This window comes from Falco cherrug, chromosome 6 (assembly GCF_023634085.1).
Source record: "Falco cherrug isolate bFalChe1 chromosome 6, bFalChe1.pri, whole genome shotgun sequence".
Classification (NCBI taxonomy): Eukaryota; Metazoa; Chordata; class Aves; order Falconiformes; family Falconidae; genus Falco; species Falco cherrug.
The window spans coordinates 22,305,867-22,323,359 of record NC_073702.1 but is presented as its reverse complement, the minus strand read 5'-3'; the positions used below and the strand labels follow the sequence as shown (position 1 = coordinate 22,323,359).

The 17,493-nt window shown below is 38.4% G+C and overlaps 1 protein-coding gene across 4 annotated transcripts in view; it reads left to right on the top strand.

Annotated features, from left to right (window-relative positions):
• Positions 1–17,493, top strand: part of ARHGEF10 (Rho guanine nucleotide exchange factor 10) — a 117,124-nt gene that overhangs the window by 12,467 nt on the left and 87,164 nt on the right. For all 4 annotated transcript variants that reach the window (XM_055714307.1, XM_055714309.1, XM_055714305.1 and 1 more), the window contains exons 2-3: positions 1,280–1,354; positions 17,214–17,384. In XM_055714307.1, the coding sequence (XP_055570282.1) occupies positions 1,318–1,354; positions 17,214–17,384 (208 nt within the window). In that variant the 5' untranslated portion in view covers positions 1,280–1,317. The remainder of the gene's footprint in view (positions 1–1,279; positions 1,355–17,213; positions 17,385–17,493) is intronic.

The following is a 17,493-nucleotide window of genomic DNA, read 5'->3' as shown; positions in this document are numbered from 1 at the left end:
ATGCAAGTAGTTATGAATTGTCTCATCCTACAAGGATCTTGCACTACCAGAGTTATCGTTCCTGGCACGTCTGTCCTTGCATACCTGATGTCAGGGAGGTAAATTGCCTGGTACCTTCTAAGGTTGGATTCTTTCTTAAGGCATTTCCTTCCATTCACTGCCACCTTCTGTAAGTGGCAGTTGATTTTACCTCTGTAGCCCAAATAATTTAGTTTATTATTTCTCCATTGTACCTTGAATTTCACTACCTCCTTCAACTTTTTTCATATTACAGCTATGGAGACTTTCCAAGGGCTTGAGCTGTTTTGTGTGCTGTTGCCAGCAGAAGTGGTAGCTTCTTAATGTTAACATCTACAGACCACTCAAGAGTAGGACAGAAAATTAAGCATTGTCTCTTGCACTGTCTCGTATGGCTTTTGGAAAGTTTTCCTCCTCAGCCTTGTTCTGAAATCTATCTTTGTGATATGCTGTCTCTTGAGCTAGAGCGAAAATGGGTTTGGGGCAGAGTGTGCGCATTGCTCAATGCAACAGGTGCAGTTTTTCCTTCCAGAAGATACTGGAATATCACTGTTAAGTCCTGTTATGTGGAAGGAAGGAAAATTTCTCTCTCAGATTCTGGGCTTTGCTCTCTTCCAGTGTGTATTCAGGACTAAAGTATGAGAATACTTTGTAGATTTATTCTTTTCCTTGAAACATGAGATTGGTGACATTTGAAGAGAAAAGGAGGAAAGAGAAGGTGCTCAGGAGACTGCTCCCTGGTACTTCACTCTCTTCAGGAGAGTGCTTAAGTGGAGTTTTAAAGATTGCCAGAAAGAAAAGAAGAAGCTGTGTATTAAGTGTATAGTTAAAACTTGTGATTTCTGATGGCCAAATGGAGAAAAGCATCATCAGAATGGATGAGCTTCCTAGAGTTTTTATCCCTCTCCCCTTCATGAACTTTTTGAAACAGAATATATGCTCCAAACAGACACTGACATAACATGCTTTAGTAACCTGCTTGTGATTGTCACAGTGGGAGCTACAGAGTACCAAAGAGTTTGAAAATGTCATCTTTTTTCAGCTGGCTTATTGAGATCATTAAAAGAATTGGATCCAATACTGAGGGCTGTGTACATAAAAATTTGGACTAGATGTATTTTGAAGCAAGAATCCAGGCACATTTCCTCTCATTCATAATGGTATTAGCTAATAGATATGAGCTTGGCCAAACTGAAAAGGAGTGTCTCAATATTTGGAAATTATGTTCATCTACAAAACATGTTCCCTTCATTTTTTGCAGGGTTTTCAGTCTGCTAAAGGCACAGTGGGTACACGAGGATGGACACAGAGGAATTCCCTCCACCACCACCAGAAGGTAACTGAAATAATTTGGGGTTTAAAGTAAATTTTTGTGTAACAATTTGATTATATTTCCAAAAATGTTTTTTAAGTCCCCAATATTCTCTTTCCTCATCTCACTTTAAGATTTGGTCCCAGTGGTATTTTGCTCAAACAGGAGCTCCAGTAATCTGCCCTGGCTTGTTCTTGGACCTTGCTTGCGGGTTTTGCGAGAGCGTGACAGGAGGAAACCTGGGGAGTGATTGGTCCTTACAGTCCAAATCTGCAAATATGTCTTTTCTAAGGCAACAATTGTGGACAATATAATTACATCTTTGTCATGTGCTTTGGCAGCCTCAGGTGCTGATGCACGTGGTGCCCTATAGAGAAAAAACAAGCGAAGGCTGGGGCGCAGGCATGATATTTGAACCAGTGTCTCAAAAGCCTGGACAGATTTGGAGTCTGCCAAGCGTACTTAATCCGGGTGATGTCTGCTGAGGGCTGCAGCTGAAGGACCATCTTCCGATGCTGCAGTTCTCCAGCCAGCGTGCATTCTCATGGGAAGCAGAGGGGAAGCATGCACAGCTGAACCTCTGTGTGGTCAGAGGGCAGAGATTTATGGAAGGGTATTATGAATGCTGGACTATGGAGCTGGTTCTGTAAAGTCAGTGCTCGGTGCCCGTTTCCTGCTGTATGCTGGTAGCTGTATGGCCACTGGTATAGCCCAGGTTTCAGATGATGCAAAGGTACAATCTACGAAGACACCATGTCATTGCCCTGTGTTTATGCTCTAAGCAAATATTGCATGTGACTATTTTTTTTTCCTGTTTGATTTCCTGTAAACACCTATTTGTAGTGCTTGTTATTATGTATTTTGAATCTTATAAGGATTTGACTTTTGGTAGTTGGATGCTGGGAGACTTCTTAGAAGAAGTGTAATGTGCTTGTTCTAATCATCCCACAGCACAAGTTTTTGGAGACAAGGGTTATGGAGACCTGTGGTTGAACCCGGTACAGCTGTTCTTACTTTGGTAAAGTTGCTAGTATAGTTTGTATAGATCGTGACTTTCCCATAAATTTTTGATCTGTCTTTTATATAGGACATTATTACTTATGGATTTACCCTTTATTATATATATTCATATACATACATGTTAATATATAAAAATATACATTATTACTTAGAGGACATTTTACTTACTGTTCACACAGAACTTATACCTATGTGAGGCCATTTAAGTATGAAAGAGGATTTATCTTAATTTTGGTCAGCGGTAACTTTTTAGGAATTTGGGAATTGCCATCCTAGATCAAAACTGATTTCTTTCTGCCACAGATAGAGGTCTGTTACTAGATACTACCCAGAAAATTGGGAATGTGAAAGAAGCAGAAAGCTGTGAAATAAACTTTTAATGGGTTAGATTTCTGGCCAGCATTATTGACAGTTTTATTTATGCTCTGAGATATCACTAAGGTGGTTGTTGGCAAAAATGCTTTTCCTGTCCTTGTCCTAATCCATGTGGTCAGGACCCTGAATTTAGCTTTGTTTTGTTTAGTGACAGTTACTGTGAAACTGTCTCTGTTGGATAATTGCATCTCTAAAGCAATGTAGTACTGTGGGGGAAGAGTCATCCCAAAGGAATCAATATTTCCACTTGAGCAGGAGCTGCTGTTTTTCAAAGACACTAATAATTGCAGCAAAAGCTCCAACTTTGTGCAGCATGTCAGTGTATGGGATACCCTGACAAAAATTCAGTGATGTAGTTCAATATGATTCTAGAATTAAGGCTCTTTCTCTGCAGACTTCTTGGTGACATGTAGAACTATGTGTATTGCGTCTTTATTTTCAGACACGTCATTCTTTAACAGGCTGGGATTAGATTTATTTAACATAAATTGAGATTCTGCTCTACTTGATCTTGCGTCAATGGATGGTTTCCTTATCTCAAAAAGCTTTGCCTGAAGCTATTGGAACTTGTATTTTTTTTTTTTTACTTTACCATTGCTAACTCTCTTAAAGTGTATTTATACAGAGAATAGCTGTGAAGATAAATTTTGATAATTACACTAAAATACGCTTTAGTTCACTTTCTAGATAATTCTTATGAGCTGTTTTGCAGGTGGAAAATCAGTGAGGATTTTAAGGACCAAGTACAACTGCAAATACACATAACAGTTAAAGGAAGGAAACATATAAGACTTTTGTAATGGTTGAAGGCTTTTTGGCAAGCATATACACTGGCCACCCACGGTGTCTGCTCAGAAGGGATGAGCAGCACTTGTGGGGGCATGAGTGGGTTACTGTGGCTTATAGCAAAGATAAGGCTTTCACCATGTGCTGGGTGCAGGACCCTTTGATACATCATAAAAAAATATTTTTGGCTTTGCATAATGATTCTGAAGTCCTGAACTGGGGCCACAGATGAAATCACTTGCTTTTTTTTTTTTTAATTTCTTTTGGCATCATGGGAATTTTTTCTTTTACCTATTTGTCCTAACAAATATAGCTGTAGTGCTGAAAGTCATGTGGGTTCCTTTCCCTTTACAGGTGTTATGCCTTGCACTATAAATCTCATTTTTATATTTGTCAAGTAGGTTTTCTATGGTTTTGAAAAGTAAATTCCATAAACCTATTTGTATCTGACCCTTTACAAAGGGGAAAAATAATGGCAAATCTTTATCTTTGTAATGAGGATATTGTGGGAATGTATATGAAAGCTATGTGATTGAATTAACATTAAATAATGTCTTTTCATTAACAACTGTCTGAATCTACACCTTGTTTAAGTTAAGGTACAGTTAAGGTCAATAGTAGAGCTTTTTCTGCTGCTTTTTGATAGGGAGAAACTACATGTGATAAAAGAATGGAAGATAACATATTTTACCTTTATTTATTTAATTTATTATGCTTATGCAACATATCTGCTCATAGCTGTTTGGCCATGCCATTCATGCATTGTTAATTAGGCAGTTGACAAGTTTGTGCTAGTTAATTCCCCTACCCAGAGGAAATTCAAGTACTGAGTAACTTTAGAAAAATTAATGCCCATATGTTCCTTCCTCCAGACTTCTTTAAAAATAATTTCTTCTTTTAGCCTTGACTAAAAATTCTCTAGTATTTTTCTCTGTATATTTTGAATGAATATAAGCGTTAGTAACCCAGGAGCAGTTGGAGAAGGGTAGATGTAAATGCTTCCTTGGCTAAAAGCACAGTCCAGACAACTGTTCCCAAAATTGACACTTGAGCTGTTAGTACTAGCTTGCGTTCCTTTCTTTAGTGTGTCTGTGCATCTGAATTCATGTACAAAGTGCTGGTGTATGAGTTTTCATACACACAAAATTTCCATGGCTATTTTGTGAAATAGAATAGAGGATGATTCGTGTTCTCTCTCTATCAACCAAAAAAATCCTTTTTTCAAACCGAAATGATTTTATCATGACTAAGTTATAATTATATTTTTAATTGGCTGCTGTATTGGATTGTCCTTAATCAAGCCCATTTAGACAAGAAAAGGACATGCTGCTGACTGCAGACTCTGCAGGGAAGAATTAAAGAAAGTGGTAATTCTGAGATTCAGGAATCATATCGTGTTTCTTCTGTAGAGGAGTCATCTCCATGCTGACCAGGTTGAACTGGATGCTGGATGTTTAATGCTAGGATGGTGTTTGTGTGTGATGGCCTGTGCTTGTGCTATTACTACTTAAGATCCTGCAAAGTGGAAGTCTTGTTCTTTAAGCGAGGGCTTAAGTGGTGTTTATTGGGGCCTGTTTCAAAAGGAAAACCCAGCTTTGTTTACTCAGCAAGATGGATACCTGACAAATAGCTCCTTGCCCAAGGGAGGCTGCGGTTGTGCGTACTCTATGTATCAAATATGCTTCTGGTTTCACACTTTTGTCTCTCAATATGTGTGTGTGTGTCATTATTTCTGGTTCATGCTATACCTCATGTGCTTTCTCTGTAAAACTGTTAGAAAACACTGGGTCTATTTTGTTATACTGAGTACATTTGCCAACAATTCATCCCAGTTGTCCCAACAGTGAGTTACCAAATTTTACAACAGCTGTAAGACCTGAAATAAGCTTTAAGCTCTGTTTTATAATTAATTGAGTCTATCAAGGTAGGTTAATATATAGTGATGAGATTTGGAGTATGACTGCATCACAATACATTTCTTGAATCATGAACAGATGGTATATTTTGTTTCCTATTTATAGGAAACCAACATATTTATATTAAAATTTTAAAGTGAAATACCAAAATTTCAGAGTTTGTACAAAGACATTGTCAGAATTAATTTGATATCACTGCCGAATACTCTCTTTACCTGAGAGAGAATCACTTGCAAACCTTTATTTGGAAAGTGTGAGGTGCTCATAAAGATGAGGTTTAGTGGAAAGCTGGATGTTCACTTACCTACACTACTGTCCCCAGTACCATGAGTAAAGCTAAGTGAGAAACCTTGTTGCGCTAAGTTTGGGACTTAAGATGTTCTTCAATTGAATGAATATTTGTCGTTTTTTTTAATTGAAAACAGACTGAGGTTATCTCCTAGACACTGACTGTAAAAGCACTTCATACATGTTTTTACACAAATAATCATCTCTCTAGGGCTGTGAGTGGGATATTTCGTTATTTCTGCTATGGAAAGACATCGAGCAAGGAGGCCAGGGACTTAAATCTGGATATCCTGTATGTGATTGAGTGGTGTGATTGTGTCTTCCTGTGGTTATTTTTTGTCATTTGCCTGCCAATGCCGGAACATTAAAATAGTCATAGTTCCTCTGCCCCTGAGAAGGCAATCTTTATTCTGTGGAATAAGTGAGTAAAGTAAGAAAAACTGTACTCTCATAAAGTTCCCATTGGGAACTTTACATATTTTAACCCAAAAAACTTAGAAACATTTTTGATTAATCCTAGCAGGAAACTGCTGGACGGCTGCCGTGTTTTGCTGTAGAGATGACTGTATTTCTCTGCTGGGGGAACTGCTTTTTATTCTGTCCCCCAGATATATTTCTTTCAGATTATTTCATTACCTTTTGTGTTGTTTAGTGAATTATTTCATAGTTTATTTAGGTTTTAACTATTTAAAAAATCTGATTTTTCGACTGAGACATAAGGCAGCTAATTTTGGGCTTTTGTAATATTGACAAGAAAAACACTTTAGGATTTAGTTTATGGAAGTGAACAATGCTGGGGGGACCTAAGTTTGTATTTTGGACTAAAGTAAAACAAAAAGGCTCTACTTAGTATGACTGGGGCTTTAAGATAATAACACTGCTTAGATTAAACTGCAGCTATAAAGGGAGTTGGTCTTGGGCTAAACAGCATTGTTTGTTGGATATCTATTTTCAGCATACAGACAGTTACAAATGATGGCAAAAGGGGAGCCAAGATTTCAGAAGAATGAGAACAGAATATGAATTGTAGTTATGAATGGTCCCTTGTTTTTTAAGCTGGCAGTAGCTTGCTGGTGTCTGGCATCCCATCTGTAACAGAACGATTTATTTATTTCTAAAGATCACATTTCTCTCAGTAAATAAAGGAAAATACATTGTTTAAGGTAAGGATCAATTATTTTGTGTGACAATTCAGACAAGCTGTGTAACAAATAGTAACAAGAAAATACACATTGCAAAAATGCAGCTATGGTGTCACATGTCACTCCTAATTATGTGGTTTTTCTTCTGGCCAAGTGTATTTGAGCATTGGGAAAAACAAGAAACAGAAAGAAGATAAACAGATTAATTAAAAAATCATTTCTGTTTTTAGCATCTACAAAGAGAACACAGTTTCCATATATGTAATTTTATCTTATTTTGTTTTGAAGTAAACAGCAAAATCTTTGCTAGATGTTTATAATTTGTTAAATGATCAAATGTGATTTACTTTTACAGATTTCTTGGAGGCTGACTTAATCTTTTTATAGTATTTGTATTGTTTTCTTTCTGAATAATAAGTTATAATAGTTTATTCACTTAACTGCTCTGTAAAGTGACTTTATTGCTGGACTTGCTGACTGCGTGCAGGGACAAGGCCCAGACATGTTGATCGAAAAGAAAAATTGACGATGAGATAAAGGGCTTCCAAGGGATTGCAGCAAAACTTAGCCATTTGTCGAGAGTAACTAGTATTGTTGGTTTAAAAGACAAACAATATTAAAAGAAATTTGTATTGATTTTGGGGTATTCTTTCAGTGAATATTTGTGTAAGCTAGGTTTTGAAATTTTAATTTCAAACAGTGAGCCAACATATAAGAAGAGGTGTAAATTATTTTTTTTTCTTTCTTTTGCCTTTTTAGGATCTGTATCTAGCATTAACTGGCCAAAATAAATTGTCGCCAAATAACTGAGGGATTTTTTGTGGTTGGGTTTTTTTTTAATTGTGTTTCACTGATCCCAGTAAATATTCACTAACCATGCCTAAAGCTTCTGTAATGATTCCACTCTAGAGTTTGCAGGCAAGTTAACTTTTTAATACATTATTATAATTATTTTCCTTTGTGCATGAGCACAGGTAAAAACTTGTTTGCATGATGATAATTTACATAAAGTGTCTGAATTACTGAATGAAACACTTATTAGGTGCTGCTTGCTTTTGCTGCAGAGAGGAACTGAAATTATGCCTAGTAATCTGAGAAAGACATGCTTGATAAACATTTCTTGGGGAAAAACTGTTCAAGCCCCTATATAGATTTTATTATTTTTTTTCTTCCTCATTGAAATAATCTTTCCAGGAAATACAACCTTGTCATAGTTTCATTAAAATTAATACAGAAGGTGATTGATTCTGTCAAAGAAGGATTGCTGAAGGAATACATCTTATTGTTAAACAGTAGTCTGTTGTTGAGCTCAATAATTTGGTTAGGTGAAAGCATTGATAGTTCCTGAAAAATCTTCTGTTGCACTGGTACAGGTTTCTCCAGGGGCTGGAAGGACATGTGCTTCTGTACCATGGGGATGCCAACGCTGACGGGCAACTTCCCAGTCTCTGTATTTCCCCGTTCTGTATGTTGCAAGGAGAGACAAAAGGAAATCCAGGTGCTGCCCTGAGTGCAGTGAATTGGTTTTATGTAACATGTCTGGAAGATCTTAGCCATCTCCTGTATTGCAAAGGAAGGTGGAAGTAAAATTAACTTTGACTGGGATTGCTCTTTTCCACTTACATATCTGATGGTGACCCACTTATGTCTCCATGTGAAGAATATTTGCCAACCAAATTCTTAAGAAGATTCTTCATGTTGGTTCCTTCCTGACTTCTATGTGGACTGGCTGAAGCTCTGAATCATGAAATTTGGTTATGGTGGTTGTCTTCATCCCATGTTGAGGCCGAAGCAGGGCTTCCTTTCCTCTCCATGGCTAATGAAAGGAGGCAATGAGAAGGACTCTAAGGATGATGGACTGAAAAGTCCCAAGGAAACACCATTGTTGCCCAACTCAAGCCAGTGTCCACTAAGGAGAAAGAATTTCTGGTAGAAGCTGTGTTAAAACGTTATTGTAAAACAGAATTTTGGAGAGTTTGGTTAGTGAGTCTTGATGTAAGAATTACTGGTTTTGTGAGTTTGCTTGAATTCCACAGGTATACTTTTTTCAAGCTATAGCAGGACCATACTATGTTAGGGCAATGAAGAGCAAGATGTATAGAAACAACAATTAAAACAAATACTAAGAAAGGGGATGCTATAAAACTCCCTGCCCATTAGTTGCTAGGATAATGGATTTGTCAAACTTTACATTATATTGCACTTTGTTTACAAATCAGTCTATCTGTATAGTGCTCTTTAGGCTAGGCAAAGCAGTAACAACAGAAATGAGCAGGTGAGAAGCCAGCTGAAATACAAAATATTTCCACTATTGTCCTGGATTTACAGGACATAACCATTCTGTCTGTATTTTTTTCTGTAGTAGAAGATGCTGTAAAAGTTGATTTCTAGGTTTGCTTGTTCAGAATACATTGGGGAGAAAACAAATAGTTAAATCCAAGTTTTTTTAAGCACGTGAACAGGTTGCACACAGTGCTCTGGGAGTGTTAGATGGAGATACTGTTGGGAAGAAGGAACCTTTGGCAGTGTGTCCAAAAGGACAAATAGATCCATGAAGCCATATGCATCTTCTGTGGAGATGCTCAGAAGGAGACTGAGCGTATGAGTGCCTCTGACGTGGATAAGGAAGTCAGATGCTTTTTGGTGTTACAAGTGCTGCCTTTGGGGAGTGCCACCAACTGCTTCAGTTTTGACATTGCTAGATAAAGGGTTGTTCAACCTAGACCAATGACCCAGAATTCAGGTATCCCTTGACTAAGTCATCTAAAGGTTCTATCTAGGAAATATGTACAATTGCTGGCAAGGTAGAGAAAGAAAACATGATCTAAAAATGAGATCAAATCCCTTGCTACTTATATCCAAAATGTGTCAGCTTGGTAGAAAGATGTTTCTAGACATGATCCAAGACCTAGGATACTTAAGCTTTTGCTCTGGGTGGATTTCAGCTCTTTTTAGTATGATATACAGTTTATGTACCTGAACTGTACATTTTCTTTCTGTACAAGTGGGATCTCATGCTCCCTGCTTTAGGCCTCCAGGGTCTCTTTCTGCCACTTTCTGCTTCACAGGACTCATAATTATTCTTCAAATCCTTTCAGTCCAAGGTATTACCCGATGACACAGCAGTTTCATGTTAATTAGAACTAAACAGACAGTATTAAAGAAATGCATATTCCTCAAACCATTAAACAGTAATTGCTTCAATGTAAAAAGTAATTATTTGGAAAACTAGATATTAATGGATGATACCTGCTACAAAAAAAAAAAAAAAAGTGGAGAAGTAAAGAATAACCCAAGCTGCTCTCACTGGTGGAAACTCCACTAAAAATTGTTATTTTCTCACAAATACAGCAGCTCTGTAGTCAAAACTGCATTTCTTAGAAGATTTCCCTTTTCCCTTTTTCTTTATGTGACATTTGTATCCTATGGTTAGCCAACATTTTCCCAATGACTTTGTAGTCCTTCTGCTGTTTGATTTCTGTTTTATGAAAGCTCTCTGGTCTTCCCATTCCCTGTGTGGATTGTCCATTTGGCAGCACGTTGTAGGTGAGTTCGACAGTTCATATGCACAGTAGCTGAGGCTGAGCCCAGCTGCACAGCCAGCATCAGCACCTACCTCTACCAACGGGCACCTCAGACAGCAAAGTAGCTTTTGTGTTTTGACTGCTGTACCTCATGTTAGGTGCCTGGTGCCATTTATACTAATTCAGCCTGGTGACCTTGGTACTGTTAAGTGTGTTCCTTTGATACTGATGGAATGCTAATAGCCTTTAATATGGATGGATGTATTTCAGGGTACTTACACAGATTTCCGAATAATGGTGGTACATATTCTCCTAACAGCATATCCTTTTACAGACTTGCTGCACATCAGCAACGTTTCTTGATGAATTTTTAATGGCTGAATCTACTAATATGGTGCTGAGGTAGAAAAGACCTGCTTGGGACCAGGCTCGGTCTATGTTTCTGGCCATGGCAGGCAATACCAGTGTCAACAGTGTGCAGAGTATAAATGCAGTTAAAGTATTTGGTCACAAAATGCAGATTTTACATAGCAACATTTCTAATTATAGCATAGCCAGCACTGAAAAGCATCTTGTGGTGTTGCAAAGGAGTACAGGTCTGCTGGTGTTGCTGCCACTGCTCTCTGGACAGCTTAGTTCATGGGTAATGTTTTTATGTTAGACTTGTGATTTTTTGCAACTCGATTCTTTTTATTTTTAGCTAACTTCAAGCTTAATTTTTTAGTGTTTTGAGTAGTTTGTAAGGTTCGGTGTTTCTGGTATTTGTAAATCTTTCCAAACATCCACAGATCTGGGCTTTATTTCAAGAAATAAAATTTTATAGTATTAGACATGCTCTTATTGGCAGTCTTTCTGTGAAACTTGAGCAGACAGCTTCATCGTTAATGTTGAGTTTGTTTTTTATCCAGAAGAGTAGTATCTGTTGTGCATGCTTGACAACATAATTAGTAAGTAATGTGTGTATTTATGAAATACTAAAGAGGCATTTTACTTATTTCTTTGTTGTTTATTTGCAGGGAGAGACTGTTAATTCATGTGGTTTTGCTTTTGTTTCCATCACTGGAAACATTTTTTGCATGAATGTGTACTGTTTAGTATTGTTGGGGGTTTTTTCCACAGAGACTTGTAGCACTGAGGCTGTGGTCATGCTTTGGAAGCGTGCACGAGCTGTGTGTAATTAGCAGCGTGCCTGTACTGCGGGGACCTGGGTTTCCTGCAGTTCCAGCTTAGCACAACTGCAAGTGAAAGGGGAATGAAAGTCCTTAGCTCAGATCTGCTTCCGATGGGAAGGAGCGGTCACCCGTGTTTTTTTGTATACACAGTTTTGCTTTAGATGTTTCTTTCCTTCAACAAAATAGAATCTTTCCACCTGCATTACTGTGGCATGTGCCACTGACTGCTGGCAAATGTGCTGTGACTTGAAAGTGTCAGCGAAGGGTGATGTTTGCAGGGGCACTTGCTCCTAAAAGCCAGCGTTCTTATGGGGTGCCTCCTGCCCTGCTCAGTCACTCTGTACATCTCACCCCTGATCCCCGCTCAGGTGCTGGTAGAGGTGTCTTTTGGGGAAGGGCAGAAGAGAGATGTACAAATCAGGTACCAGAGCAAAAGTATATGGAACGTTCAGGTTTTTTCTCCTGGTACTAAAGAAGTAGCAGTCGTAAGTGGGAGATGTGGGTAGAAAATCCTGTGTTACTTTCTAGCTGTAGGAATGCAGTCTAATCAGCGCTAAAAAGCTGGGAGAAACTAAAGGCTGCCTGGTGGTGACCAAGTTTCTTAAAATCTTTTCTGTAAGTTCCTGCTGAATGTGAATCAACTGTTGTTTCCCAAACATTTACACAAATGGGGGAACTTTCGCAGGCATGAGTGTTTCCTAGCCTAAGGCAAACACAAGCAAACTTTCCTGACAAACACCAAGCCTCTGCTATGAAATTTCACCTGAAATAAAAAGCAAACATCTTGGGAGCCTGTTCATTGTGGAGCACAGTCAGCAAGGTACGTTTGGGTCCAAATGGTTAGTTTTACAAATGTAACGATAACTTTAAAAATTCATTTGTTTCCTGGTATCTGTGCACTTCCGTTTCTTGTTTCTATCTAGTACTTTGTACACTTGCATAAGGAGCTGGGCAGATTTTTAGAAATAAGGGTCTGAAAAGGCAAGCGTTATCTCACCTGAGAAATCTCTGGAATGTATCAAAGTTAATTAATAAGGACTCAGATTGCTATGCCTGGCCATTTTTTTTTGATTTGTAACCTTTTTAATTTATCAAATTTTATAATGCCTAATAATACTCTGAGATAGTAAACTTTTAAATATTTTTAACTGAAAAGTTTTGTGTATTTCAAGATACTGAAGAATTTGTAAAAAAGTTGAAACATTTAGGGAATTCAGTGGGTCTGTGCAGTCCAGAATGACTTGTTGAATCCAAAATACATGAGTAAAAAAGATAAATCTTCTAAAACTTCACATTGGAATAAGAACAAGCAGCCCCTGACAGTCTGCTTTACGTTCAATTATTTTATTTTTTTTCACTAAAAAATAATTAGATATTTTCCATCTGAAGCATTGTACACTTATTTTCTTCATTGGTCAGTATATGGTGGTGGTATAGTAAAAGTGACTAAAATTGTTTATCATTAAAAAAACCGAGAAAATTTGGTGTTCAGTGAATACATTAGAAGGAGAAAGGAAAAATAGTTTTCCCTTCTGAGAACATACAGATTTACCATGTCCTGAAGTCTTTAGAAAATTCTTTGTCATGGAGTCTTTCAAATAGAATAGATGCATTGCCTCTTTTGTTCCATGGTTCCCTGCTAACTAAAAAAAAAAAAAGGCTACAACTGATTGCAAGGATAACATGCCTAATTACACAGAAGCCTTACTTCAAATTCTAAAGATATCTTTCAAACATTACATAAAATATGAATATTTCTTGATGGCAATGTGTCTGTCTAGGGCTTCCAGGTTTGTTGATACTGTGCTCTGGACTGCTAAGATATTCCTGCTTGGGGTCTGGTTGGTTCCTTCCTTTATCATGGTTTTCTATGGAAGAAGCTCAGTTGAATTCTTCAGGATCATCTATTGATTTAGAGAATTGCAAGGGAGGTCAGAGTTTTGAGGTACTTACCACCCCCCCCCCACCCCCCCGGCGTTTGCACTGTCTCCAAAGTGCACTTGATTATATATGCAGAGCTATTTTGTCTTACTTCTATATCTCTAAAATAAACTGTTGAAGAAAACTATTAATGAAGCTTCACTAGCTTGATCTCAGCTTTCAAATTAATGTAACTCTTAACTCTTTAGTTGTATTACATTGAACTATAAAGAATTTAAGGGAAATGAATGGGAAAACAGATGGTGCCAAGAATGCTTTGCAATTGGCAGAGTAACCAAAAATTCTTGAAAATTGCTTATGTCCCATCAGGTCTCTGAAACACAGCCTAAGTTAACTTGTTTGTTAAGTAAGCTGAAGAAAAAAGTAATTTCATCAAATAACACAGGAAAAAGTCATAAATCCATGTGTTCTGCTAACAATTATGAGACTATATATTCCTTTTTCTAATCCTAAATTCACACTTTCACACTTAATTTAACTTGAAGACAATTTTTTTTTCCCATTATAACAGGGTTTTTTTCATGCTTTAAAACTCCAAATAGAAGCTTTTAGAAATGCAAGAATTTCCCTTAAGCATTTGCAACTGCTTTTTTTTTTAACCTGAGTTGAGAAAACCAATTCCTGTTTTAAGATTTCTTCCCACAATCATAAAATATGGGTTGGTTGCTTTTGTAGGGGGAACGAGGAGGCATGTTGAAGAGGAATTGTGCATTGGTTGACCAGGTTTTGCTCCTGGGTCCCGAGTCATTCCTTTTGCTTTTAGTGTCTCAAATTACCTTTTTTTGCCAGTGGCAGGTCTTGTCTGTCTCTGACAAATGGCACTGTGCTGGACTTGAGTGCCTGGGGAATTGCATCAGTGTGAAAGTGCTAGAGTGGAGCATTATCAGGCATCTGATACCTAAGTTACCTTTATACGCCCTAAGGAAGTATTTGGATCCAGAAGCTCCCTAACCTAGCAGCCTCAAAAACTCAGAGATGCCTGCTGTTCCCAAGATGTTTCCCTGCATGGCTCGAACGTTTTGTAAGCATGTATAATTTTTCTTTTGCCAACGTCTAGAATTCACCTCCAGTGAGTGTGTGGGTTCATATATCTGAGCTGAGCCTTGCTCTAGCAATGCCCCAGTTTCCTGGGTGTCCTAATCCTGCAGAAATGATCAGCTCGTTCCAGTAACCTTGTCTTTCCCTTCCACCCACCATACAAAGTGCCGACAGAACTACTTTATGTATTTGAGGTTGTTGCTACTGTGGTTCACTTATATAGTCCAGTGTGAGCGGTGGCAGATAGCAGTGCATGTATGTGAAAAGCTGTGGTTTTGTGGCTGTTACCTGCTTGTGACTGCTGTCTACTTATCTGCCTAGCCTGTGTGACTAACCAACATTTCACAGGCTGGTAATCACAAAACCCACTCTACTTAGTATTTCACAAGTCTGTGTTTTCCAAATTTGAAGTACACAGACATACTGAAAACATAAAGAAACTGAGAAAAACCCAGAAATAAAATACTACCACCACCCTTTTCTTTCCTTTCCCCATTACTGTCAAGCAGCTAGTAGTACAATCTAGTGAGATGGATGTTGAATTGGGAAGAATGCTGTGATTGTCTTGAATTACTTGGAAGAGTTCTGCAGGATTTTTTGCATCTTTCAGGAAAAAAATAAACATTGCTAATGGAGAAAAGCAAAAATGAAAAGCCTTAATCCAAAGGTTGACTTTGTACAGAAGGATAAACATCAAAATTAAATGTCCTGCTGCCTCAACCATAAACCAAGGCAATAAATGCAGGATAACTCCTTTTTTGTTCCTTACTATTTTTGCAATTAGTTCATTTTTTCTCTTGCAGAGAGGCTGCATGAAAGATCTTGTTATTTGTGGCTGTGATAAAATATGCTGGCTCAGCCTGCCTGAAGAAACAGAAGCCTTGGCAGGAATGCTGATTACCATGACAATCTAAGCAGCCTAGAGCTGTAGTTTGTGTGGGTTTTATCATAAAGATACAAAACATGTCCTGGATGGTAGAAAACCTGATAATATCGTCATGACTCAGGAGATCCAATTGCCCTTGCAAGATTTTTTTTTTTTTTTCATACTGTGTTACCTGAAGAGGGGACAGGGGAAACCTTATCAACTGAACATATATTTTTATAGTGTAATGGTGTAGTTACATATTTAACTATTTTAGTATATATTCTTATGCTATAGTTATGTGGGGTTTTCATAACATTTTAAATATGATATTGAACACCTTTGTAAAAGTTAACGATCATGGGTTTGGGGAAGAGCTTGGGATGAAGGTCAGCTGGGCAAAAAAATTTCCACAGACGACATTTCTGCCTTCAAGATGACCTCTGATAAGAGTTTCTTCTACAGAAGGTGAGAGAGCAGCTAAGGCAGGTCTGGGGAGAAGGGTAAAGCCCTTTTGTTTTGGGGAGTTGCAGTGAAGGCTTCTGGAAACAGGGAGGAGGCTGGCAGATTTGGGAATCTCTCTGCAGCTGCTCTGGCTATGCCTTCTCTGTGCAGTGTCTCTGACAGAAGCTTTGGATGCTGTGGGCAGGCTTCTTGTGATGTGAACACACAGCAAAACCAGCCGTAGGTAAGGCAGTGAGGAGGGTTAAATATTTGTGGGTTCTCCAGGCTCCTGCAGTAAGAACAATAGCATGGAGGGAGACTGCCCAGCACTTCTTCCTGCTGCCCCTCCCTAGCCCTGTGTATGGTGCCCAATCTATGCTGCAGGGTCTTCACAAGCAAAGACAGAAACAACCCCAAGCTCCCATTTCCTACCCATATTATTACTGTGCCCAATTCTGAGTTCCCCAGCTCAAGAGAAGACAGGGAACTACTGGAAAGGGTCCAGCGGAGGGCTACAAAGATGATGAGGGGACTGGAGCATCTCCCTTACTAGGAAAAGCTGGGAGAGCTGGGACTGTTTAGCCTGGAGAAGAACTGAGGGGTTCTTATCAACATATGCAAATATCTTACACAAATATCAAAACCCTCCCAGACATGATCCTGTGCAACCTGCTCTGGTTGAATCTGCTTTAGCAGTGGTTTGGGCTAGATGATCTCCAGAGGTCCCTTCCAACCCTGACCATTCTGTGATTCAGCGATTAGGGTGTAATTATTGCAGCTTCTGCTTCTTCAAAGGTAAGAACTGAAAAGTCAACCTGCCCACCTCCACCAAAGTGCACAGTGTGTGGCAATAGGGCTAATAGCATGTTACATAAGGTCGTTAGTTTAAAACTCTCAGAATGGAGTAGGAAAACCAATCTGCTGGTCTCTCATGGTGTGTGTGAAGAAAGTTACCATCACTGGCATTTTGACACTGTTAAGGAGTACACTTAGAAGTTTGGGTTAGGAAAAATGACTTGAAGTTAAAAAGTCCCAAAGTCCCTGTACAAATAAATTATTCTGTGAACTTTTCTTATTTAAAAACTGGCTACTTAAGTGTTTTCCTGGAAGTGTTTTGGTTTCATTATGAGAAAAGCAAGGGTATTTGCATTATCACTTTTTAATTGCTTTCCAAGTAGATACATTGTTCACACTAAAGGATTTTTTGAAAACTGCATTAAGTTATTAGCAAGTCAAGGAGCTTTTGTTCAGTTCCAGTAACCTCAGAATCTGAGGGTTCATTGTATAAGCTTCATTCATAATGTGGAACACTTACTGGTCCCATGAAATCATTATTAAAAGCAAATAATCAGAAGTGTGTCTTTCTGTACAGTTCTAGAGCATGAACCAAAAGCCACGGGTGTGAATGATGAAGAGGAGGATGAGGGAGAACAGTTTGACTTTGACAGTGGAGATGAGATACCTGAAGCAGACAGGCAAGCCCTTGTGCCACTGCCACCTGGTCCTGGAAATAACACAGAGCACCAAGAGGCTAATGCCACAGGTAAGTCAGCCTGTTGGGCTGTGCCTCCGCTAGGCTAAATAGTCAAGACTGACTACAGGAAGATACCATGCAATAAAGATACTTACAAAAAGAGTTTTCCATGGAAATA